The sequence below is a fragment of the Epinephelus lanceolatus genome, chromosome 8 (genome assembly GCF_041903045.1).
Source record: "Epinephelus lanceolatus isolate andai-2023 chromosome 8, ASM4190304v1, whole genome shotgun sequence".
In the NCBI taxonomy this organism is placed as follows: Eukaryota; Metazoa; Chordata; class Actinopteri; order Perciformes; family Serranidae; genus Epinephelus; species Epinephelus lanceolatus.
The window spans coordinates 29896560-29921432 of NC_135741.1; the positions used below are offsets into that span (position 1 = coordinate 29896560).

Here is a 24873-nt window from a genome sequence, read left to right on the forward strand (position 1 = left end):
AGAGACTACCAAGGTTAAAATAATTATGATCCAGGCAGTTTTGCGGAGAGACAAATACTCTTTATCAGCACTTTTCCCTGTTATCCCTTGTCTCTTTTCCCTGTTAATTTGGCTTAGCTATCAGTCAGTATGCAGAGTCTATCCAATAGCTACTTTTACATTTTAAAAAATGTTTTCATCTTTGTCACCATGGATAATGTTTAGCTTTAAGCTAGATCAGGCCAGTTTGTTCATAATTGCTAGCAGTTAATGTTATTCTTACTTTCTTGTTCTTGAGTTTTTTTCTTTCCTTTGTATATTATGAGTCTGATCACTTCAGCCACTCATCCACAGTTTGAAGGGCATGCCATAATTATATGATGTAACTTCTATGTTGTGATATGCTTTGTTGTAGTGTGTGTGTTGCTCAGAATTGCCTAATTTTGCCTAAAATTGCCTGGCCCCGACCATTGCTGCGCAGCGGCTATAATTTACCTATTGTGATTTATCTGTCCCTGTTAGAATAAAAAACATATTTTTTTATTGTCACAGTTCGCCTACTTGACACCAGAAGGACAAAGCAACAATTTAATGATAGAGCAGTCATTGTTTTTATTATATAAAATTTTGTCTTTTACGTGTTATTTTTCCTTTCTTTGCTATATTTCCTTTGTCCCTGAACCAGGTTTTGGACATTCATCCCTGCCTAATATTGAATTTAATATCTAATATTAATTTCACATACTAATGACACATAAATACCTATTTTGATAAAATGTATCATATGTTGTAAGATATATCACAATTGTATGTCTTTTCATAAAACAAACACCTGTCGCATAGGGTTTCTGTGATTTCCACTGTACAAAAGAGTTTTTTTTAATAGTTTGCATACTTGGTGACCGCAGCAGTGGTCCTGTGACAAGAGAGCACATGGCTGGAGGGCAGTTAGCGCTATGTAGGGAACTACAAGTAGAAATCAAGGTAATTTTTTGTTAAATTTATATATTTATTGGCTGTCATTTCCAAACAGCTCATATTTCCTTTGAATGTACAAATAGTAAGAAAAACAACAATTTATATTGTGTATGTTCAATGCTAGAATCAAGCTAACATATCATGGGATTATCATGGGGAAAAAGAGAAAAAAGATGTTACAAAATATAATTTCCACAACAGTCATTTCCATCATTTTGCAGATTGTGATGGAAAATACATAATGGAGAGGACAATGTCAGTTCTATAGTACTAAACATTTTGTATCAGCATATTTATTGAAGTTTATTTATTTAAGAACCAGCAACAGACAGACAGATGAGGTTTATTTGGTTATTTTCTTTCTCTATACTGGTAAAAATTTTAATAGGCTAAAATTGTTAATGTTTTAAATTCAGTTGTTCAATACATTTGTGTAGTGTTGTTTCCATTATTTTGGCTGCTACTTCCTGCATCATTCAATTCACCTATTTTTCATCAACTGAAATAATTACAAACTTTATTACTGACTCATGGTATACATTTGAATGCAGTTCTGGAAGTGGGCAGTAGTGTTCATTTGGGGCCTCATGACAATAATATATATTTTGGGCAGGAAGTAGCCCCCGAAGAAGGCCAGGACGCTGAAGAGTATGGCAAACACGTGTGCGGCCATGGTGAACGGGCCTCTGCTGATGAGGTAGATGGTGAAGAAGGTCATCCAGGAGATCATGTACACCATGAGGCTGAAGGTCACACACTTGGCCTCATTGTAGTTGGCTGGCAGGTCTTTTCCCATGTAGCTGAAAGAGAAGCAGAGGATGCTGAGCAGTGACACATATGTGAGCTCAATGAATGCACCAGGTGACAGCATGTTACTGCACTCCAACACAATGCTGTTTGAGTAGAAGTTAAGATCCTGGGACGGCTTTGGGGTGTTGACAACCACACGGATCACAGAAATAAGCAGGATGGTGGCCGAGACCAGGAAAATAGTAATCTCTGGCCCGTTCTTTTTGGCCCACTTGTCATAGGCCGGCGGCAGCTTGGATGCAAATTTAAAAATGCAGACGACCTGGAGGGAGCGCACAGTGATGCAGGCCAGGCACACACTGAAGCTGAAGATGAATAGAGGCTGCTTGAGGATACAGGCCAGAGGAGATGGCTGGCCAAAATGGCACAAAGAGCTCATGGCAGCAGCAGTCAGGGCTGCCAGCATCAGGAGGCAGGTGCGGCCTCCGGCAGACTTGGCCACGGGCGTGTTCAGGTTGAGCAGGAGGATTATTGTGGAGCTGGAGGTCATGAGAAGACAGGTGGCCAGAAAGAAGAGCAGGGCGATGGAGAGGGGGGCGTCCCAGGCGAGCAGCAGGACGGTCCTGTTCAGACACTGCGCGCTTTTTGGGGGAGCCCACTCCTCCAGCAGACACAGCTGGCATGTAGTGGAGTCTGAGGAGGAGAGACAGAATAGGTGTAAAAGCTGTGAAGCTTTTTTCTGTCCAGTGTCACAGAGTTCAAACTAACATTGGTGAGCCATTAAGAGAAAATGCTAAGTTCTAGACTCCCTTATACTGAAAGGGGGTTTGCATCCCTTCAGCGCCTGCTTCAGTTTATTGTATGTGTGCTCAGTTTATTGTATGGGTGCTCAGCGCCACCTGCTGGTCAATCTTATACACAGCAGCTAAAAAAACCTGCTGTGTTGTACCAATGGTGGTTTGTGATCTTTGTCCTGACTGGTATAGGAGGGACATTTGTCTGCTAACATATTTAAGGCTCTCTGTCTTGTACTTAAAATTTGGTTTTGGATATCTTTCTGTTTTTGTTTATTTGCTTGCACACTTTACAACAACCTCCATCACAGTTACTCCACTGATGACGTCCACAACATTTAAAGGTCCAGTGTGTATGATTTAGGGACATCTACTGGCAGAAGTGCAATGTGATATTTTCTTAAGGTAATTGTTTATAATCACCTGAAAAAGGGGCTGTTGTGTTTTTGTTACCTTTGAATGAGTTGTTTATATCTACATATGCATCCGGTGCTTTTTCACGGAGCTTGCCATGTTGTTGTTTCTACAGTGGCCCAGAGCAGACAAACCATACACTGGCTCTAGACTGGGTCTTTTGTGTTTTGGCTGCAGTCACCATAATTGTCCTACATGCTTGGCACAAAGTTTCAGTTGACTGCAATGTTGCTATGTTCCATTTACCTCAGAGGTCAGAGCTAGGAATGATGTCATACATGAGTTGACCTTGTCCCTACACAACAAGTTGGAAAATCAATATGTTGTTAGCAATACCAGTCCAAGCCAGGTTAGCCATTGTTAACAATACTGGTTGATAACAACTCATTACGCTCTATTTTAGCCATACAAACACTGTGGCAACATGTCCACAGATACAAGTTGGACAGCTGTGTACGACTGTTCTCATGAGACACAAATGAGACAGCGTTAATAAAGAGTATATCACCACAGCTTTCATATCTGCCACCTTTGATTTTGAGGTTGGCCTTGGCAAGGTCTGTTTGAGTCAGCTTTCTGAGTCGTAAATCCTACTTCACGTGGCGTTTAAGTTGAAATTCCTGAATGGGAACTCAGAAATCCTGATTTCCCAGTGCAAATGGAATGTACCGTAAATCCTACACACTAGACGTTATTTGGGTGTGTATAATAAATGGCTAAATTCTGTATATCCTGTTCAATCTGTCACTTTTGCCACAAGCCCACAGGTGACGTTATAACATTCTTAGTCTGCACTAATTCATTTGGTATTTTGCCAGTTAGTCCTATGGTGCAAAGATCTCATCTAAGAAACACCCTTCCCTCTATCTTCTCTCTGTTTTTCTTTAAATATTTTTGCATACTTTGACTTTTTTTTCTGTATGTCTTTATGTTACCACTTATATTGAGAAATGTAGCAGAGGGGCAGGCCTGGCAGTCAAAGCAGCATGTGTGTTGTCCTGTCAGCAGTTTCTTGTGGCCTTCCGGGCAAGGTGGAGAGCAGATGGACAGCGGCACCTAGACACAACCGAGTTCGACAAAAATGATTACCATTACTGTTGGATTATTTTTCTTTCAAAACACATGGAGTAAGCAGCTGAACTCTTAATTCTAGTTAGGGAAAACATGCTCAGGTGTCTGAAATCACTTTTTTACATGTTCATAACTTGTATAATTTCATAAAACCCTTTGCAGATTTCTTACTAATATGAATTAGATCAGAAACTGGTGAGTCTTTAAAGGAACAGTTCATCCCAAAATAAAAGATACATATTTCTTACTCTTACCTGTAGTGCTACCTATCAGCCTAGATTGTTTTGGTGTGAGTTTCCAAGTGCTGGAGATATCGGCCGTAGAGATGTCTGCCCTCTCTTAAATATATTGGAACAAGATGGCGCTCAGCTTGTGGTGCTCAAAGGGCCAAAAAAAATACATTTGAAAAACTCAACAGCAATGTTGCAATGACCCTGTTACTCAAGATCATCCACAGACCTTGCTGTTAGCAGTTTCACGTAGCTGTTTTCTTTCTACTGAACTACACCTGCCAATCATATCACGGCACAGAAGGAAGCATGCATCTACTGCAAGCTCACCTAGCACCACTGAGCTAGCTAATGTTACAGCTCAGCTGAGGAGGATGCCATTAATGTTTATATCTCGTAACTCATAACACTTGTCAACCCACACCAAAACAATGTAGATAGATTAGTAACACTACACGTAAGAGGAAAATATGTATTTTTTTATTTGAGAATGAACTGTCCCTTTAAGCTTTAGACACAAACACTTTACTCAGAGATACTTCAATAGGTCATACCTGTCTTGAATCTCCTGTGTCGTGCCACTCAATTTTATCAGCATCAATTGTGAGTGTGATTGGATTTGGGCTGAAGGAGCCCACCACTCTGAGAGACCAGTCAGTCCCCCTCCAAACCCAGGAAACAATGTCATATCCTGTGGGTGGGTCACCATTCATGTCGAAGTACACTGAGGTGTTGGCCACAGAGAATCGCACCTCCTTAAGCCACCAGAGCACCTTGGGTGGAGAGGAAGAAAGAAACATCAGTGCCTAACAAACAATTTCATTTTCATTTTTGCAAAAACACAAGTTTACACCTGCTCACCTCCCATGGATACACTCTCCTCTTTTGGCACTCTCCAGAATCACAACCAAGTGCTTTGTGCAGAGCATGAGCAACAGCATACACCGCCTTATACACATTGAAGGAGGAGGTGATGTCATATTGCTCTAGAGAAAACTTGTTTCTGGCGAGGCTGTACAGGTCTGTGCTCTGCAGACAGTCATTGTCTGAGCTCATGGTAACATTAGAGACTTGCTGAGTGTCATTGTTTTGCATTGAAGCCTCAACTACATTTCTCTCAAACTCCTCAAAACCAGATAAGGCTGCGTTTTTGATTGATATGCCCAGCACAGTGCCGATGGTGTGGATATTAGGTATCTCTGATATGAGAGTAGCCACTGACCAGTCCTCCGTCCCAATCCACACCTTACCTGTCACATTCCGCTCAACAACATAAGGGAAGAAGCGACTGAGTTTTGACTTGCTGGAGAAGACCACAATGGTGTTGACTTTGGTTCTTAGCACGCTTTCCACCATGTTCCTCATGATCTCGATTGTGTCATTACTGTGCGAGGGGATGATGCCTTGGTAAGCGATGCAGATGCCATGGTCTGGTGCCTGCTGGGACAGGCTCTTCATGCCCTGCAGGCCATAGTCGTTGTCACTGCCTAAGAGAGCGATCCAGGTCCAGTTGAAACGGACCAGAAGCTGGATCATAGCTGCCACCTGGTTCTTGTCACTAGGGATTGTGCGGAGAAAGGCTGGATAGAGGAACTTGTTGCTCAGCATTTCATTTGATGCTTCGTAGGATATCTAAAATGAAGCAGGAGCATGTGAATTGTATGGATGTCATGTGGAATATAAGTAATTCAAGGGCCATGATTAAAACTTTCCATGTGAGAACTTACTTGTGGTATAAGATAGGCCCCCAGTAAAGCAGCGGGAGTAAAAGATTTGCTGCTGCTGTCTGGTCCAATCACAGCTACTGCCTGTTGACTTTTGTTGTAGTTTGTGACTGTCCCAGATGCAGAGGGGCTCTGGTGCTCCTGCTGCAGCAGGTCCAGTGTGGCCAGGACACTGGCTGGTACCGAGCAGATGTCATAGAGCTGGTAGCCCAGCTTCACCCCCGGTAAAAGAGGCTGTGGTTCTGTGCTGTTGTTAATTTCTTCCACAGCAAATCTCATAGCTTGCAATAGGTGAAATCCGTGTCTGTTGGTTCTACCTCTAGAGAAAGTAACATGTATAAGCAGTAAGACATATCAAGTAAAACTCAAAAGTTTAAAGAAGAATAATATTTAAGTTGATTTTATAGCCAGATCACTAGTGAGATACATTTGATCTGTGAAGATTTAAGGTTACTGTTCAGTAAAACAGTCAAACTCACTTATTACATGGACCCAAAGCAGGCAAACCATCACTTGGTCCATCTGTGTAGTGGAGAGGAAAGAGTCCAGCGATAGAGAAGTCGCCCTGCAGCTGCATCCCCTGTCCCTGAGAGATGTAATCCAGTTCCCCATCAGCAAACTGCAGCATCAGCCAGCCTAATGACAGAATCACAGCCCCAAACAGATTCATACTTCACCTCCACCTCACACACACTACTGCTGGTGCTGTGGAAGCTTGCTGTTGTTTGTAGAACAGATCAAGGCCTGGTTATGAAAGTGAGGATTGATAGGGGGAGGGAGGAAAGGATCACATTTGCATCTTTCTGGGAAGTGCTGGTTGAGTGAGGTGTGTTTGCAAGTCAGATTTGTTTGTGTGACTGTCAAGTTTCCAGCCTACTGCAGTGAACTGCATAAACGTAATAAGCCATGAAAAGGAAAACCGGTGTTTTTCCATTAATCTTTGACAAGTGACAAACAACTGTAAACCAGAGCAAACGGACCATCTGTGGCTCAGTGCAGATCTGTTAACCATAAACCTTTTCTTTCAGTTCATTAAAGCGATTTTAAAAATGTATTTTAAGTGGAAACTTGGTCATTTGAAAATTAAAACATCTTTATGATCAATTTGTTACAAAGATTTGGTGTTTAATTTAAGCTTTTTTTGTGCATTTTTAGCAATTGGATGGTGAGCACTTCTGTTCTTGAAATTGCTGAGAGACCCTCTTATTGCCATCCTCTTAATGCTCGAGGTCTCTAGTTTACGGTTGTAAAGTTTCATGAGGCTGTGAATATTCCAGACGTTACAAGAGGTCATTTTATACTGAAAGCTCTGTATTTAAGAAAAAAAGGCCTCACTACAATGAAACAGCAACTACAATATTTTTTTTATGGGGGCTAACATCATCACACATGAATACAGTTAGGTTCACTGAATCCACAAGAGTCTCAGCTTTGTCTTCCAAGACTGTGTAGGGTCTCCAGTATGCAGAAATATTGAAATACAACAGGCAAAGTAACACATTTACAATATATGTAAAAAAAAACTGCATAGTATTTGCCCAAAACTGCAAAGACCAGCATAAAATGGGCATGTCTGTAAAGGGAAAACTTGTGGATATCAATAGAACCCATTTTCATATTCAGATATCTTGAGGTCAGAGGTGGCCATGCCCATTTTTCCCTTGTCAAAATTTAGCCCAACTTTGGAGCATTAGTTACCTCCTTCTTCCAGCTAGCATGATGTGGCTGGTCCTACCGAATTCCTCAGGTCTACTAATTTCATATGATACCAGTATCATTACTCTAACTTTAAAACTCAGCTTGCTATAGCCTCTGAAACACAGGAATGTTGGCCTAGATCAATGGTGACCCTGTAGGTCTCAATCACATTTGGAGATTTCAAAGTAAGTTTTACATGTAAACACGGGCCTGTATAGTTTTGTTCTTTCATTAACCTCTTATGTTTAGCTTGGGACCTATTTGGAAATCCTATTCCTTCAAATTTAATACTCTGCAAGTCAATCTTATCTCAAACCCGCAGTCAATTAATCTGAAATACAGCTGTTGTCTGTAGGGTTGCAGAGGTAAAAGATATTCACTGTACAATAAACACCTTAGAAAATACTGCGGTTTCAGGGCATTACGGTATTACATAATAATAATAATTATTATTATTATTATTATTATTATTATTATTATTATCATTATTATTATCAGTCAGAATGACCCTTAAAGGAATTAATATAGAGAGGTTATCTTTGGTTGAACCAACATTTTATTACTATTAAACATTTTATTACTATGAAACTTGAAACCATATTTTTATTGGAAGTGTGTGTAAAAAGTTTCCCTTTTGAAAATAACTAGGTGAGATTCTCCATCCAGTTGTATTTTTTTCAACATTGTAGATAAGCAAAAGTACACAGTATGATCACCGTCAATACCACTACAACCCTAGTTGTTCATTCAGGCAACTAGCTTTTATTCATCATCTTTACAAGAAAGTAAACAACAAGAGAAAAAGACACCATAATAATTAAACTTCACACACAGAAGCACATAACTTTCAAGGATATTTGATTGAGTATGAACCTTTTATTTTCCAGTTTCACACACAGATGACAGACACACAACACAGTGGAGGCAGTGATAAAAATTAAATGCAACTCCAGAGTTCCCGGACAGTCGTGGGTGGATTATGAGACAAGAGGCCCCTGGGCACAGATATGCAATGGGCCCCACCACCTCTCCTACATAGGAGCAAGACACACTGACTTTGTGGTGGTTGTGTCTCTTTGTGTTCAATATGCATCTTTTTGTGAGTTTGTGTCTGTTGTTGGTCATTTTGTGTCTTCTTGGGGTCATTTTGTGTCTTTTTTGTTGAATAGTGTCTCTTTTGAGTCGCTTCCTGTTCGGTATATACTAACTAGACATCTGCTGTGAAAAAATGTCTTTTGTCCAAGCTGGCTCACTGGGCAAAGCTTGCTGGGAAGCTAAAAAGTAACAGAGCTGTCTTTGATTAATGTTATTAGATATACTTATGTTTTTGCTGTTTAGGTAAAATGTCCGTCAGGAAAGAGGTTTGTGCAGGTGGAGCTGAATTTGCATTTTGGTTGATATTTGAGGCTTATTTTGTTAAACACACCTGTTGTACTAACATACAATTTGCCTGACCCTCAGCTGTGTGCAGGACCCAAACCCAATGTTTTGACAGGATTATTGTGCATTTTGTCAACCGCAGTATTTTGGAGGCAAATAGACATGTAAATGTCCATGTCTGTACAAACACAGAGATTTGAGTGAAAATATTTGCATGGTGCAAGCTTTCTTATTGTCAACAGGAAAAGGGTTTGAATGTTTATTCAAACATGGAAGTCAAGCAGCTCATTTTTAAAAAAGTTTTCACAAAATGCTGAAAGATTAACTACTGTACTCATTTTTAATAATTATTAGATAACAGCAGAAACAATAAATCAGTGACATGTAACAGTAATCGCTTTAATAGTAACAAACAAACAAACAAAAATAACAGAAAAATCCTAGTTTGCATGACTGAAAGCTGCACACAGAAGAGCTCAGCATACAACAGATCCATTAATGCAAAATAAAAGCATCAGCAGTGGTTGTTACTTTGTCATTCAGATTTCTTTTTTCTTGCATTGGATTTTATGATTTCAGTCAGTTATTATTTTGATACTGTTAATAGTTTGACGTTTTACACACAGGTGTGAGCAAAAACAATAATGATAGATCCTCTCTATTTAATTTTTCCAGTAAGACGTGTAGGTGAGCCAGCATGCACCATGGCCCTAGGACATCTAAATGTGGAATTCAGGTATTATTAATGAATGTTGCCTCTCCTGTTAGGACCTGTTTAAACTGAGGTTTGAAAGGTAATGCAAAATGTCTCACAGGGAATGTCTATAGTTTGACTAACTGCAATTTCATTAGGATCCTTTTAGAAATAGAGATGCCGTGCTCGTTTTTGATGCTTTTTCTCCTTTTGTATTCTGACTAGATTTCCCTGCTCCTGTGAGGACACATTACAAACTGCAGTTTAAAAGACCATTTATGGCTGACATTCAGTATACTGATTGTAATGCATCGTTTACTCATATTTACTATTTTTGTTATTTTTACCAATTTCAAACACAAACAAACAGACAAAATAAAACAGAAAGGCAAGATCATATGAATATATTCCTGTTTTAGGATATATAACTAAACTAATTTCTTTATGTAACTCAAAGCAGTCAGGATCTATTATTTATTAAACAGGAACACCACCAAATTTAAATATGTTATTTCCATGGCCTAGGAGGGTTCAAACCATATTTGTGAACGCGAGCTACTTTGTTTCAAAACCAGAAACCAGAGAAGTGAGTCTCAAATTTGTGATAAAGTCTGGAGCTGTTCCATAGACAATTATATATATATATAATTATATATATATATATATATATATATATATAGATATAGATATATATATCACAAATTTGAGACTCACTTCTCTGGTTTCTGGTTTTGAAACAAATTCGCTTTATTCTATTGTAGTGTTCTCAGATGTGAAACAAAAAAAAATGTACCCATATACACAGAATATTCCTCTGGGTGCTCTCAGTGTCTCATCTATAGCATGTTTCCCAATTCATTGTCTGTGGAGCAGCTCCTGATTTTATATCCTGTGACATCACAAATTTGAGTTTTAATGCTCCAGTTTTTGGATTTGGCAGAGAGCTGTTCACATTTGCTGTAATTTCTTGACTGCCCGCTGAGGATACACACATGCAACTTTTAAAATTCTGCAAAGGAAGGACTCAGTCTTCGGTAGAATTTGAAGGAACCTTCACATTGGAACAGTCCTTCGGCGAGATTTGATGATGTAGATCCTTCCTTGACTTTGAGAAGCATCACCTGTCTCATGTACTTCTTTCAGAATATAGCGACAATTTCAGAAAACATGACACAAAGTTATTTTCATAAAAATAACAACCACAGTTTTAATGTTTCATTCAAATTTAGTTGTGTTTTTTTCCGAACAATTGTATCTGTCCAAATCTTACTTGAGTCGTAAAACAAAATGAGGCCTGATTTTAAGATTGAAACTGTCCTTAGATGCAGGAATGGGTTTTATATCTTCATCCCATGGGTACTCTGGGTGTATTATTTAGAACTGGATACCTGACACCAGGATTCCCATTCAGCCAAATGAGAACTGCTTGTCTGTATTATTTAGTTTATGTATTTACTTATTTAGCACTTAATAGTAAATCTATTCTGGGTTGTACAGGGTATCATGCAGGGATCTGCTTACGTCACCACTGTGCGACGCACACGCTGAGGTGAAAGTGCAAGCTGCCATTTTTTCGAAGGAAACCTCCTGATTAGACAAGCAAAGACAAACTGTGAGTCTCACCGTCACTCTTTAGCAGTTTTTGTCTCATCTGTTGGCGAACTGAAGAGATAGTCTGCACGAATATTACAGAGGCTTTGTTTATTTAACCCGGGTTAAAGCTCAGGTTAGCTGAGGGCTGCACTGGGCTGCAGATGGCTGCTTAGCTCGGCTAGCTAACGTTAGCTGTGGCTGTAAACAAACACTACAGACAGTGAGGAGACAGCAGCTGATTAACCAGCTCACACTTGTCAGGTTTGTTCAGTAGATGTGGATAATTCAGTGAGAGAAAGAGCTAACATAACTTATGAGCCATAGCGTCAGGTGGAGCGTACAGGAGCAGGTTTGATGCTGCATGTCTGCGAGTTAGCGACGACACAACTTCAGTTTTGATGACATTGCGAGTTTCTCCAAACTAGGTCGGTGCTCAGTGGCTCTCGAGCGGGCCGGGGTCAGTCGGGTCACGGGGGAAACGCACACTCACACCGGCATGTCGTCCTTCTCTGAGTCGGCCCTGGAAAAGAAGCTGACGGAGCTAAGCAGCTCGCAGCAGAGCGTCCAGACTCTGTCTCTGTGGATCATCCACCACCGCAAACACTCAGCCCTCATCGTCAAAGTGTGGCACAGAGAGCTGAAAAAAGGTGAGACCTGCTGCTGCAAACTACTATCATATATGCTGTCCATTTAGTGCAGCAAAAACTATATTGGTGACAGGAAACTTGGATCATGAATGTGTCAGTGTGGCTGTTAGGACAGAGGTGGAAGAAGTACTCAGATACTTTAGTAACGTTAAAGCTACAATACCACACTGTAAATACTCCATTCAAATCCCTGCATTCAAAACCTTACAGCAGTAAGTACTAAAAGTAGTATTTACTTATGGTATGGGTAGTATTAAAGTAAAAATTCTGCCCTGTTTTACTGTTACATACTGTATAATGTTTTTGGATTAGTATTACTGCTGCATTAATGTGTGTGTTGCCTTATACTACTGCAGATGATTTAGATTGTGCTCATTTGAAGTTCTTTATATACTTTTGGGTAGTTAAATCTACAGCAATGCATCATACGATAAGATAGGAGAGACACCTTTCACTAATGAACATATGGAAACAAGAATATGTATATATGAATATATGTATGGGTATATATTGACAGCTGTACAGGATATTCCGTGCATAAGATCATCATGTGTTTCTTCTGTGAGACCTAAAAATTCAACTTTTGAATGAGCTCAGAAAATCAGCCCTGTTTTCATCTTCGTCAATTCAATTATATTCTATTCGGTATAACTTTATTTATCCCTAAAGACATTCATGTGCCAGAGAGTGCTTCAAATTATAATAACATTAACTACAGTAACCACAATTTTATTCACACACAGTATAGTCTCGCCACCAGACAATCAGAGATCTCCGCCTTCTGATAGTCTGGGGACACTCCTTTCTAAAGTGTGTTTAACACACTGGCGAAAACGGCCGGCAACAAAGCAACGCCTCTTGCATTTTTGAAAAGGACATGCCTTCTCGGAAATGTGCGCTCCCCCTTTTCTCGTCCGCAAGGAAACAAACACAGAGAGCTTGAAAATGGATGCCGAGAGGTTTAACTCCGTTTTATCAAACGTGTGCTCATCCGTGAAGAAAATATTTTTTCCAGCGGATGTCTTAGTTACAGCATTATTGAGCTAACTGGAGTAGTGTCATGTCGTATCCGACAACAGGAGGCTTTTAACAGATGACGTCCTGATGTTAGCTTTGCTGCTGCTGTTAGCTGTCCCTGTCAGCTGCAGCCACTGATGCTTTCTAGACTTCGTGATTTCCCAAAACTGAATAAATACCACACATAGCAACACAAAACTGCTTTGCTAGCTCAATCATGCTGTAACTAAGATATCCGCTGGAAAAGATATTTTTTTCACGGACCGTTTAATGAGTTATTACCTATTACAGACATCGCTAACGGCTAACAGGGCTAACAGCTAACGGTTAGCCCAGCTAAACGTGCACACAGAAATAGTAATGTTTGTTCAATCATTGTGTTTATAGACTTTACAAACATCGGATTAGTCCAAACGGTGATACAGTGATGTGAAAAATGTGATATATAGGCTATATATATATATATATGTATATCTATATATATATATATAGATATACATACACACACAGTACAGGCCAAAAGTTTGGACACACCTTCTCATTCAATGCGTTTTCTTTATTTTCATGACTATTTACATTGTAGATTCTCACTGAAGGCATCAAAACGATGAATGAACACATGTGGAGTTATGTACTTAACAAAAAAAAGGTGAAATAACTGAAAACATGTTTTATATTCTAGTTTCTTCAAAATAGCCACCCTTTGCTCTGATTACTGCTTTGCACACTCTTGGCATTCTCTCCATGAGCTTCAAGAGGTAGTCACCTGAAATGGTTTTCCAACAGTCTTGAAGGAGTTCCCAGAGGTGTTTAGCACTTGTTGGCCCCTTTGCCTTCACTCTGCGGTCCAGCTCACCCCAAACCATCTCGATTGGGTTCAGGTCCGGTGACTGTGGAGGCCAGGTCATCTGCCGCAGCACTCCATCACTCTCCTTCTTGGTCAAATAGCCCTTACACAGCCTGGAGGTGTGTTTGGGGTCATTGTCCTGTTGAAAAATAAATGATCGTCCAACTAAACGCAAACCGGATGGGATGGCATGTCGCTGCAGGATGCTGTGGTAGCCATGCTGGTTCAGTGTGCCTTCAATTTTGAATAAATCCCCAACAGTGTCACCAGCAAAACACCCCCACACCATCACACCTCCTCCTCCATGCTTCACAGTGGGAACCAGGCATGTGGAATCCATCCGTTCACCTTTTCTGCGTCTCACAAAGACACGGCGGTTGGAACCAAAGATCTCAAATTTGGACTCATCAGACCAAAGCACAGATTTCCACTGGTCTGATGTCCATTCCTTGTGTTTCTTGGCCCAAACAAATCTCTTCTGCTTGTTGCCTCTCCTTAGCAGTAGTTTCCTAGCAGCTATTTGACCATGAAGGCCTGATTCGCGCAGTCTCCTCTAAACAGTTGTTCTAGAGATGGGTCTGCTGCTAGAACTCTGTGTGGCATTCATCTGGTCTCTGATCTGAGCTGCTGTTAACTTGCGATTTCTGAGGCTGGTGACTCGGATGAACTTATCCTCAGAAGCAGAGGTGACTCTTGGTCTTCCTTTCCTGGGTCGGTCCTCATGTGTGCCAGTTTGGTTGTAGCGCTTGATGGTTTTTGCGACTCCACTTAGGGACACATTTAAAGTTTTTGCAATTTTCCCGACTGACTGACCTTCATTTCTTAAAGTAATGATGGCCACTCGTTTTTCTTTAGTTAGCTGATTGGTTCTTGCCATAATATGAATTTTAACAGTTGTTCAATAGGGCTGTCGGCTGTGTATTAACCTGACTTCTGCACAACACAACTGATGGTCCCGACCCCATTGATAAAGCAAGAAATTCCACTAATTAACCCTGATAAGGCACACCTGTGAAGTGGAAACCATTTCAGGTGACTACCTCTTGAAGCTCATGGAGAGAATGCCAAGAGTGTGCAAAGCAGTAATCAGAGCAAAGGGTGGCTATTTTGAAGAAACTAGAATATAAAACATGTTTTCAGTTATTTCACCTTTTTTTGTTAAGTACATAACTCCACATGTGTTCATTCATAGTTTTGATGCCTTCAGTGAGAATCTACAATGTAAATAGTCATGAAAATAAAGAAAACGCATTGAATGAGAAGGTGTGTCCAAACTTTTGGCCTGTACTGTATATATAGCTAAAAGCTCTGCTGGTTTTCTACCCGGAAGTATTTGTAAACAACAAGGCGATTCCCTCTATAGTCCGGCTGGACAGATGAGTCATGGCCTTGTAAAAGATTATGTTTGTTTCTTTTAGTTGGCGAGAATGTGTCGCCGCAAACGCGACAAACATCCACTAACTTTGATGGCGTTTCCTGCGAGCACGGCTGAGCTATTTTGTACCGCTACACGTGTTTCTAGTGGGACTATGTTTACGAGCACAAGAGTTCAGCGAGCCCTGCAGATTTACTATTGGTTCTGCAACATAGGGAGTTTTTTTAAACTCTGAAATTGTATCCGCCCATCTAAACACAAAATCAGGGAGAAAGACATCAGTCTTTAGTTAAGCAAAGTGTCTAAAGAGTGACTTGTGAGTCTACACACAGTACCAACCAGACAACCAAAAATATACAGACAGAAGTGTTTTCAAGGAGCAAAGGCAATCCCAGTGCCTAATAGAGTAACAATAGGAGTACGATCAGTTACTAAAAATGAACTAAAATGGTGGAAAACAAAACAGACTGCTCCTTATAATCAATGTTATATTGAATATGATACAACAATGAGAAGTAGTATTGCACGTGACTGAGACAATGATATTGCACCACATAGACAAGTGAACATGATATTGAAGAATAATATTGCACATGATGTTGTGAAAAACATCACACAAGATATTGAAAGGTGGTAATGTTCACCATATGAAGTAATAATGCACCTAATGTAGGTGAATATTGCTGTCAGTACCCTTGTTTCAGCTCTCCTCCCTACAGAAGGGGGAGGAGTTGTACAGTTTGATGGCCACAAGTAGATTAAATCTCCTGTAGTGTTTTATAGTGCTCTTCAGTGGTCTCTACAGCTGAATGTGCTCTGAGGACTCCAGCGTGGTGTGCAGGGGTGAGAGGCAGTTTTCTCAGCATGCTCCTCTCTGACACCTCCACTAAAGACTCCTGTTAAAGGGATAGTGCACCCAAAAATGAAAATTCAGCCATTATCTACTCACCCATATGCCGACGGAGGCCCTGGTGAAGTTTTAGAGTGCTCACATCCCTTGCGGAGATCGGCGGGTGGAGCTCATACTTTCGCTGGTCTCGCGCAGGCGCGCACACGTGAGCGCGGAGCACAGAGAAGCAGTCAGAGCTACAGGCTACAGTGAGGCTAAAAACAGAGTTCATATGACGTTTTTCGAAACAACTTTTTATGTCGCGGCTGCAGCACACTTGGATCACTACGGATGGGCAGTATGGAGATACTTTGTGGATTCAGTTTTGTGTTCTTGGACGTTAGTCTGGGGCGCCGTCTACCATTAAGTGTGCTAGCCGCTCCACCCGCCGATCTCCGCAAGGGATGTGAGCACTCTAAAACTTCACCAGGGCCTCCGTCGGCATATGGGTGAGTAGATAATGGCTGAATTTTCATTTTTGGGTGCACTATCCCTTTAAGTCTGTTAGCATCAGCTGCCTTTACCCTGTTCCCCGAGCACACACTACAGCGTAGAAGATAACACTGGCTATCACTGAATGATGAAACATGTGCAACATGGTTCTGCAGACGTTGAAACATCTGATCTCCTGAGAAAATACAAGTGGCTCTGACCTTTCTTATACACCTTTCTTGTCCACCTCAGTATGATGATGCATTTTCCAGCTGATCCAAGGAAGTTTTAAATAGTTTATTCATTTTAAATACACTGAACACAAAGAATCCTCCGGTTTAATACACAACATTCACATTTAAAATCACCACATTTGGTGACACATGGTTTCTTTTTTTTTTTAACCCCATTGGTGCAAAATGCAGTCCAAAAAAAAAAAATCAATGTAGTTACATACAATACGGACATGGGGGTAGACAGAAATGTGGATATAGACAAAATGAGACAAAACAAAATAAACACAATGAATCAGGTATACTAGTATTCTTGCTTTTACAGATATGCAAACAGGTTGTTGTTAATGTTTTAAGGGTGGTTAGACAGAAGAAGCACTAAGCAAATATTAAGAGGAAAATACTAAATATAAATAATAATGAAAGTAATAAATACCACACATGGTTTTCACTGTACAGGGAGGCTTGCTATCTCAGGAGTAACTGAAGTTGTCATGCAGATAAAATGGAAGTAGAAAATGGAAATACTAATGTAAAGTAAAAGTACGTTGAATTTGTACTTAAGTACAGTACGTAAGTAAATGTACCTTAGCTGCATTTCACCACTGATGAACTGAGTAGTGGTTAGTGGATTTATTAATCTGTAACAGGTTGAAATTGGTAGAGAGAACACTGTCAGTGATTTCAATTTCAGTGTTTAAGACAAGCTGTTGTGTCCTTATGTGCTACACTTTCCTACTCTTAACTTATCTGAGGTAGAGAAAGCATCCAGAATTATTCAGGATAGCCAGATTTTACACATTGCCAAAAATACTGATAAGTGCCTGTGCCATGTAAGGTGTCTAGAATACTGTCCTTAAACCAGATAGTCTTGTGTGACCACCAGTCAAAAGCCCCCAATTTACAAGGATATAAAGTTGAGAAAAACAAGCAAATCCTTACATCTGAAAAGCTGTGACCCAAAAATGTTCGGTGCTGTGTGTGATACCTACACAGTAAGGGTACTTTTACACAGTACTTGTAAAACAATACTCATTATTACTGAAACTGCTAAAGGAGGAAGGCGCCATGACATAGTCAGAAATGGGTAATGTTGATGTGCTTTGGTTATACTAATGGTTTAATGTTTTATTTTATTTATCTTTCCTTCAGCTAAAAGCTCCAGGAAGCTGACGTTCCTGTATTTAGCCAATGATGTCATCCAGAACAGCAAGAAGAAAGGACCTGAGTTTACCAAAGACTTTGAGAGTGTACTTGTCGATGCCTGCTCCCATGTTGCCAGGTAAATGTGATGTGACCATAGCGTGCTTTCAGATGGCTACAAATAATGGGCTGTGTAATGATTGCATGTGTGTAACAGTTGTGTGTGTATAGAGAGGTGGTATGCTTGCTGCTAGACGCTTATTGAGAAACGGTTCAGTATCTATTCATAGTCCTACATAAAACCTGCACTACAGCTGTAGGTTGTTTTTTTCCTTTAAGTTTTCTACAAAGGAATCTACTTATTAAGGGGCATAATATTAAATGTTGTCTCACGTGTTTCTCCGTCTAAACTGGAGCTGAATGTATTCAGCGCCAAAACAGATTAAAACATCTTGAACTTTTTTTATGCACAAGTTATCTGCTATATTTTCAAAATATTTTGGTGTACATTCTATAAAATTACTGTATAATATACAACATATAAAACCACCCTACCCTTTTCCCAACTTGCTGGCTATTCATTCTTCCAATCCATCCCACCACCCAGACCCACCCCAGCAGGCTGTCCTCAGCTAATCTATATAAACAGATTCTGCCTATCTGTATGCGAAAGGACAAAATTTGGTGTTGGAAGTGTTCTGGTTTCTGTTTGTAGTCTGTTTATTGTCCAAGTAGTATTGTTCAATCATGTTTGAACAGCAGGTAAACTGTCTGTGTGGAGAGGTGGAAAGCACTGGCTGAAATGCAATGTCAGAATATTGTACTGTGGGACCTCTGGCGATCCCCAGCTCCAGTAGATATCTGTTTATAGAAATTACCCAAAATGACTGGTGCATGGAAGAGAAAGTCTTGACTCGAATATCTGCTGGCTGCACGGGCTTTCCCCCCAGAGAGGCTTTATCATTGTTGGGTGATAACCGATGGGTCCCATGATTGGTCCACAGCTAACTAGAATAATAATTTCAATGGCAATAATAAAGGAAATTTCACAAAAGTGCATAAGAGAGAGAAAAAATCCTCACACACAGACAGGATCATATTCACTGTCAGCGACACATATTGAGCTATATGCTGTTGCATTTCTTCCTAAAGAGTGCACCAAGGGTCATTTCAGTTTATCCCAGCATCTTTTTAATTAATTTTCTTCTTCTTCTTCCGTACTCTGCTGGCCCCCTACAGTGAGGCAGATGAGGGCTGTAAAAAGCACATGGAGAGACTGCTGAACATCTGGAAGGAGAGGAGCCTCTACAGAGGAGACTTCATTCAGCAGCTCAAACTTGCCATCGAAGACTCCAACAGCCCCAGGCCTTCAGGTCAGATGACTGTTAGATGATTTGTTTGTTACATCACTACACGCATAGATAAAGCATTTACCATTGGTGGGTGATACCACAAAATTTGGTTTTGATCTGATACCAAATAAAACTAGGGCCAGGATCAGTTATATTGATAGTGATACTTTCTGTCATATGTAGGGGAGGGAAGTATATGAAACTGCGACATATGACATGACAGTTCTGACTTTTCACCTGTCTTCAGGGGTGGAATCAAGAATCTTGACTGCTTAATTCAAAGTAGCTGAATGGCCATTTTATTTTAACTTTGCCTCAGCGTTTGACAAAATTTCAAGAGTTCTCTTTTTAGAATAACCTAAAAGCGAAAAAGTGGAAAAGATCATAAAAACAATTTCTTTCAAATGTTGGAGTCGAGAAGAGGTATTTGTTATTCCTTTGTCTCATCTATAGTATAATATGTAGGTTTAAGTACATAATTTAGTGATATAATGTGGGTGTTTTTCTGCTCTGGCCTCTAAACCTGACTGCAGAAGAGAAGAAGGCTGTGAAACGAAGCTATCAGAAGATCCAGGAAGAAGAAGATGATGAAGATGATGACTACAGAAGCCACAACTCCCCTCACAGCACAGACATTTCTGCAACTCAGTTGGTAGGACGCCAGTAATTTATGTGGATGGCACAAAATGCAAAAAAAAAACCTTTACAAGTAAAATGTGGTTTGTTTTTCTGCACTTTTTTCTCTCTGTGTTCTCCTCGCTCTTGTTCTTCACCCCTCTTCTCTACCTCTCTCTTATTCTGTTGTTTTGTCTGTGACGTGGTTTCCTCCCTGATCATTTTCCCCCTCTCCGCCCTCTATTCCCTGTAAACACACTCTGACACACACTTTCAGACAGAGGAGCTGGTGAAGGCCCTACAGGACTTGGAGAACGCTGCATCAGGTGACGCAGCAGTTCGTCAGAAGATCGCCTCCCTGCCACAGGAAGTCCAGGACGTTTCCCTGCTGGAGAAAATCACTGGTAAGACCTGAGAGCTCCGCTTTTATGTATAAAACAGTCAATAAACTGAACAATTATGAATTATAATAATTGTATTTACATTTATAAACACAGAATCATAAACTGATACATGTTGCTCCATATAGAAAATATACAGCACTCAATAAAAATAACTTATTAAATGTTGATTAAATATATCAGAGTAAAAAGAGATTGAAATGTTGAAAGTGCATTCCTGGTCTTAACAACCCACTGTGGCGCCATTGTAGACAAGGAGGCAGCCGACAAGTTGTCAAAGACGGTGGATGAAGCGTGTTTGCTGCTGGCAGAGTACAACGGCCGACTGGCTGCCGAGCTGGAGGACCGGAGGCAACTGGCACGCATGCTGACTGAATACATCGGCAGCCAAAAGGAGGCACTCATGGAGAGAGAGAAGAAACTAGAGGTAAGGCACCACAGACACAAACATGACAGTCGACAGCATAGCGCGAAGTGAAACAGAGATCCCTGTCTGAGTATAACAGGACACTTTAATTTCTGCAACGACAGTGTCCGACCATCATGGGTTGGAATGGTGTTATCACTCCTAACAGCTCTATGAGTGCAGTGTAGAGCAGCGGCGATTACCTAGCCAGTGGGACATAAATGATGCCACTCACATGCACTAAAATGCACGTACGGTCGCTGCAGCTATTAAAAAAGAACAGAGAAGCTCGTATTACAACACTTGTAAATGTAAATAAAAACAACCTATCAGAGCCGAGGAGTCTTTAACACAGCTGTCCATCACTGCTCGTGAACTGCGGTCAATCTGTCAAACTAGGCAGTGCTGCCCAAATATGATCACAATCAAGTAAACATTTTTAGCTCACACCTGTGCTGTGTGATCTTGTCCTCTACAGGAATATAAGCAGAAACTGGCGAGAGTGACCCAAGTTAGGAAAGAGCTCAAGTCCCACATCCAGAGCCTCCCTGACCTCTCCCTCCTGCCCAACGTGACCGGGGGTCTGGCCCCGCTCCCATCGGCCGGAGACCTCTTCTCCACCGACTGAGATTTCTTTGCTTAGAAAAACTACCCCCACGCCCCTCCTGTCCCCATCCAAACCCAGCCCCATGTTTGATTCACACAACACTTCCAGCTGTGTCTCCAGCCAGAGGACACGTGGTCAAACCTCTCCCGGCAGCCAGCTCACCTGCTAACTCCAAACCTACAGGAGAAGAGGGAGGAAGGGACATTAGAGACAAGGTTTGTTGAAATCAAACTGCTCTGCGGAGGAGAACAGAGACTCTGTGAGGCCTGGATTTTTTGAGCACTCGCTTGATCGACAAGGATTCCAATTCACCAGCTTGGGACGAGTTTGTTTCCTGTTAGTTTTTTTTAATGTTGGAAATGATCTAGGAGGAGGGGCGGGGTAAAGAAGCAAAGCTTAGACAGACATAAATGTTGGCTGTCAGGAGGTGTCAATCAAAGTGTCTTTCTGTGTGGTATATTGTGGATTCAGTGAGCAAAGGTGGGCCGTTTGCTCCAAATTCTCAGAGGTTGTGACTACACTGTGAAGAGGATGTACCATTCATCAGTTTTATTTTTTTGGTTTTCAGTTGGTGGCTTTTTATTGACCCATAGGTGGTTTTGATGTGTGTGTAAAATTAGAGAAGATCTCAGATTGGGTTCGGTGTACGTTGCTTTTTTGTTGCTTCATGAACGCTTCATGGTCAACAGCTGCTACTCAGCACGCTCATTTCAGTAACACTGCATAGAGACGGTGATTCTGTAGGTTCTGTTCCCATAGTTTAAGTTGATAGACGTGCTCTGGTTTTGTGTCCCGTGCAGGCGTTTTTCTCATTTACAGACTTAAACTTTTCAATTCAAAGTCCCAATTTGTTTTTATGAGTTTATTTAGACAGATGGAATATGGTTATTATGTAATAAGTGTGTACTTAACAAGGTTTAAGTTTTAGAAAATAAATTCTGGAAGTTTGAGGAAACAATTTAAAACATTGTTTGCTTTCCAATAAACAACCAGGGGCCAGATGCATAAAACTGAAGAATCCTAACTATGTGTACGTACAAAGGCAGAAATATACACACGCAGTCTTTTCATCAGATTTATAAAGACGCACATACGCCCGATTCCTCAGTTACAGTGGAGCTGGGTGCACTGACCTCTTTTCCACAGCTACAATTCACTGTAAATGGATGCAGAAAAGTCCTTAAACATAAATTTGTAATCAGTATTTGTGCCCCTCGACTATCTGTTAGACCTGTCAGTGAGAAGAACGGCATCAGCGAGGCTCTTCAACAGTGCCAGAGCAGCTGTCGTTATACATGGCTGCAGATATTTATAGTGCCCATACTACTAATTCGTTACATGTTTCTGCAAACCACTGACGCAGTGAAATCTCAATCGTTATGATTATTAATGATCGGAAAGATGATCATTGAATCACATAGTGCTCAAACTGACTTTACAAAGTGCTTCACAATTCAGGATCAAATTAAACGATCATTTAGAGGGAGACAACTCAGAAAATATTAGAAAAAAAGATAAATAAAATGAAGTCTATAAATGACTGACCTTTGATTGACGTTTTACAGGACGCTGTGCAGTCGGCAAAAATTAAACGATAAGTGAAGTTAGCAAACAGCCTGAAAACCATATTTAATTATAAGGTTACATCTCTCACCTCATATTTAATGTTTACCTTCATATTACTCGCTGCTATCTCAGTTAAAACCGTGTGTAAGCCTGGTCTTAAGTATGGTGAGGTGTGCACATTCTACCTTTATGTGTGGAAAAAGACGTGTGCATAGTTTTTGTGCATAGGCATCATTTGTATTATACATCTGGCCCCTGGTCTTTAACAAAGAAGTTATTTTATTTTTGAGTTTTATGGCTTCATACAATTAGAGGGCAAAACAGTTGAAAGAAAAAAACGGAAAAATATTAAACGTCATTAAGTTTTAGTGTGTAGAGCTAGGTAATATGGAAATAAATATCAAAGATGTGTTTTGGTATAAAAAAAAACACACGAAATAGACAGGAACTGTTATATCCGGTTACATTCTCAAGAATGAAAAAAAAAAAAAAAACGTGTTAAAAGATTCACAATACAAAATTCCCACAATGATGTTAAAATGAGGAATAATAATTCAGACATATTTCCCAGTCCTATCCTTGTGTGGATGTTCAGTGATGAAATATTTTGCTAAAGTGGCAGCAAGAAAATTCAACTCTGCTGAACTCCCTTTCTCAGGTTTCTTTTTTAAAATGAGGAGACAAACCACACAATAATATATCAGGTCCCTTAACTGAGATGTTAAGATTCGGAAGTGCGAGTTAACAGTTTGATTTTCTTTACAGCTCTCTGTCAAGGCCAGGACAACATGTATCATTTGTCCATATTTGATTTTCAGTTGTCTCTATACAGAAAAACAGTAAGAAGTTGGATAATAAAAAGGTCAGAGATGTTTACTTAGACAAACTGCTCATTGTGATATAGCCCTCAGAGGCCGATGGCGGCTCCTGCTGCTGGTGAGATGAGTGTTATCTAAAGTCAAAGCGGATTACAGGTGCTGTAACTTTACCTGCTGATGCACAAGCTCGGGTGAGAAATACTGCTGCAAATACTTTTCAGTAAACTCTCAGATTGATTGGAGTCACCAGGCAGTCTGGAGCCACAACATGTTTCTAACAGCAGGTAAAAATGTGAATCACAGCAGCTTCAGCGGTGTTTGTTAAAACAAAGGTGTGGATGTAGTCGTTGCAGTCATCTGTGCTGTCATAATGAGATATTTGGGACTGTTTTGGTGTGTTTAACTGACCCCTAATGTCAGATAAACCTCCTGTGGCTTTGGATGTTAAATGTTAAAGAACGGAGACGGGAGGAATTTTAAACCATTATTTTGCTGTCTTGATTTAAATATAATTCAGCAGTAAACTAAAGACAAAACAAAAAGTGTGAGACACAGACACTGTATGCCAGAAGGGATTTCAGCAACATTATGACCCAGATGTGCTTCATTGTAGATATTAGTTAGATCTTTTCTTACTTACTTGCTGTGTGGTATGTGTTTCTCTCTGCAGAATCATACTGTACTACCAGGACTCAGTAGAGGTAGTGCTTTTCTGTAATGAAAGTGATTCAGTGGATGCCAATAAACTGGAACCATTTGAACAAATCCTGTGTGTGTGTTTTGCATTGAGTCAATATGAAGGGTAAATATACTGACAGAGTTCAGACACAACATTCAGATGATAGGGTCAGAATTTGGTGTGAACAACATGAAATCATGGATCCATCCTGCCTTGTATCAGGCTGCTGCTAGTGGTGTAATGGTGTGGGGGATATTTTCTTGGCACACTTTGGCCCCTTAGTACCTACTGAGCATCGTTTTCACACCACAGCCTACCTGAGAATTGTTGCTGACCATGTCCATGCCTTTATGACCACAGTGTACCCATCTTCTGATTGCTACTTTCAGCAGGGTAACACACCATGTCACAAAACTCAAATCATCTCTATCTTTCCCTATTTTGTTTCAATAACCCACACATCAGGTAATATCACAATTTCTCAGTTACCCATTTTTATGACGAAGCATTGCAGGAAAAGACTGGCCAAATGTGGAACAGT

General features: G+C 40.4%; 2 protein-coding genes across 2 annotated transcripts; one reads left to right on the forward strand and one right to left on the reverse strand.

Moving 5' to 3' along the window:
• Window positions 1–1247: 1247 nt before the first annotated feature.
• tas1r1 (taste receptor, type 1, member 1) lies at window positions 1248–6598 on the reverse strand. The gene is made up of 6 exons (XM_033628619.2): window positions 6420–6598; window positions 5944–6259; window positions 5078–5848; window positions 4771–4989; window positions 3851–3971; window positions 1248–2400 (listed from the first exon to the last, which is right to left on the reverse strand). The coding sequence occupies exons 1-6, from the start codon at window positions 6566–6568 to the stop codon at window positions 1478–1480; spliced, it is 2499 nt and encodes an 832-aa protein (XP_033484510.2). The 5' UTR covers window positions 6569–6598; the 3' UTR covers window positions 1248–1477.
• A 4643-nt stretch (window positions 6599–11241) lies between these two features.
• On the forward strand, window positions 11242–22793 carry rprd1b (regulation of nuclear pre-mRNA domain containing 1B). Its single transcript, XM_033629590.2, has 8 exons — window positions 11242–11324; window positions 11731–11952; window positions 17898–18027; window positions 19128–19261; window positions 19774–19892; window positions 20133–20259; window positions 20508–20683; window positions 21141–22793. The coding sequence occupies exons 2-8, from the start codon at window positions 11802–11804 to the stop codon at window positions 21288–21290; spliced, it is 987 nt and encodes a 328-aa protein (XP_033485481.1). The 5' UTR covers window positions 11242–11324; window positions 11731–11801; the 3' UTR covers window positions 21291–22793.
• The last annotated feature ends 2080 nt before the right edge of the window (window positions 22794–24873 follow it).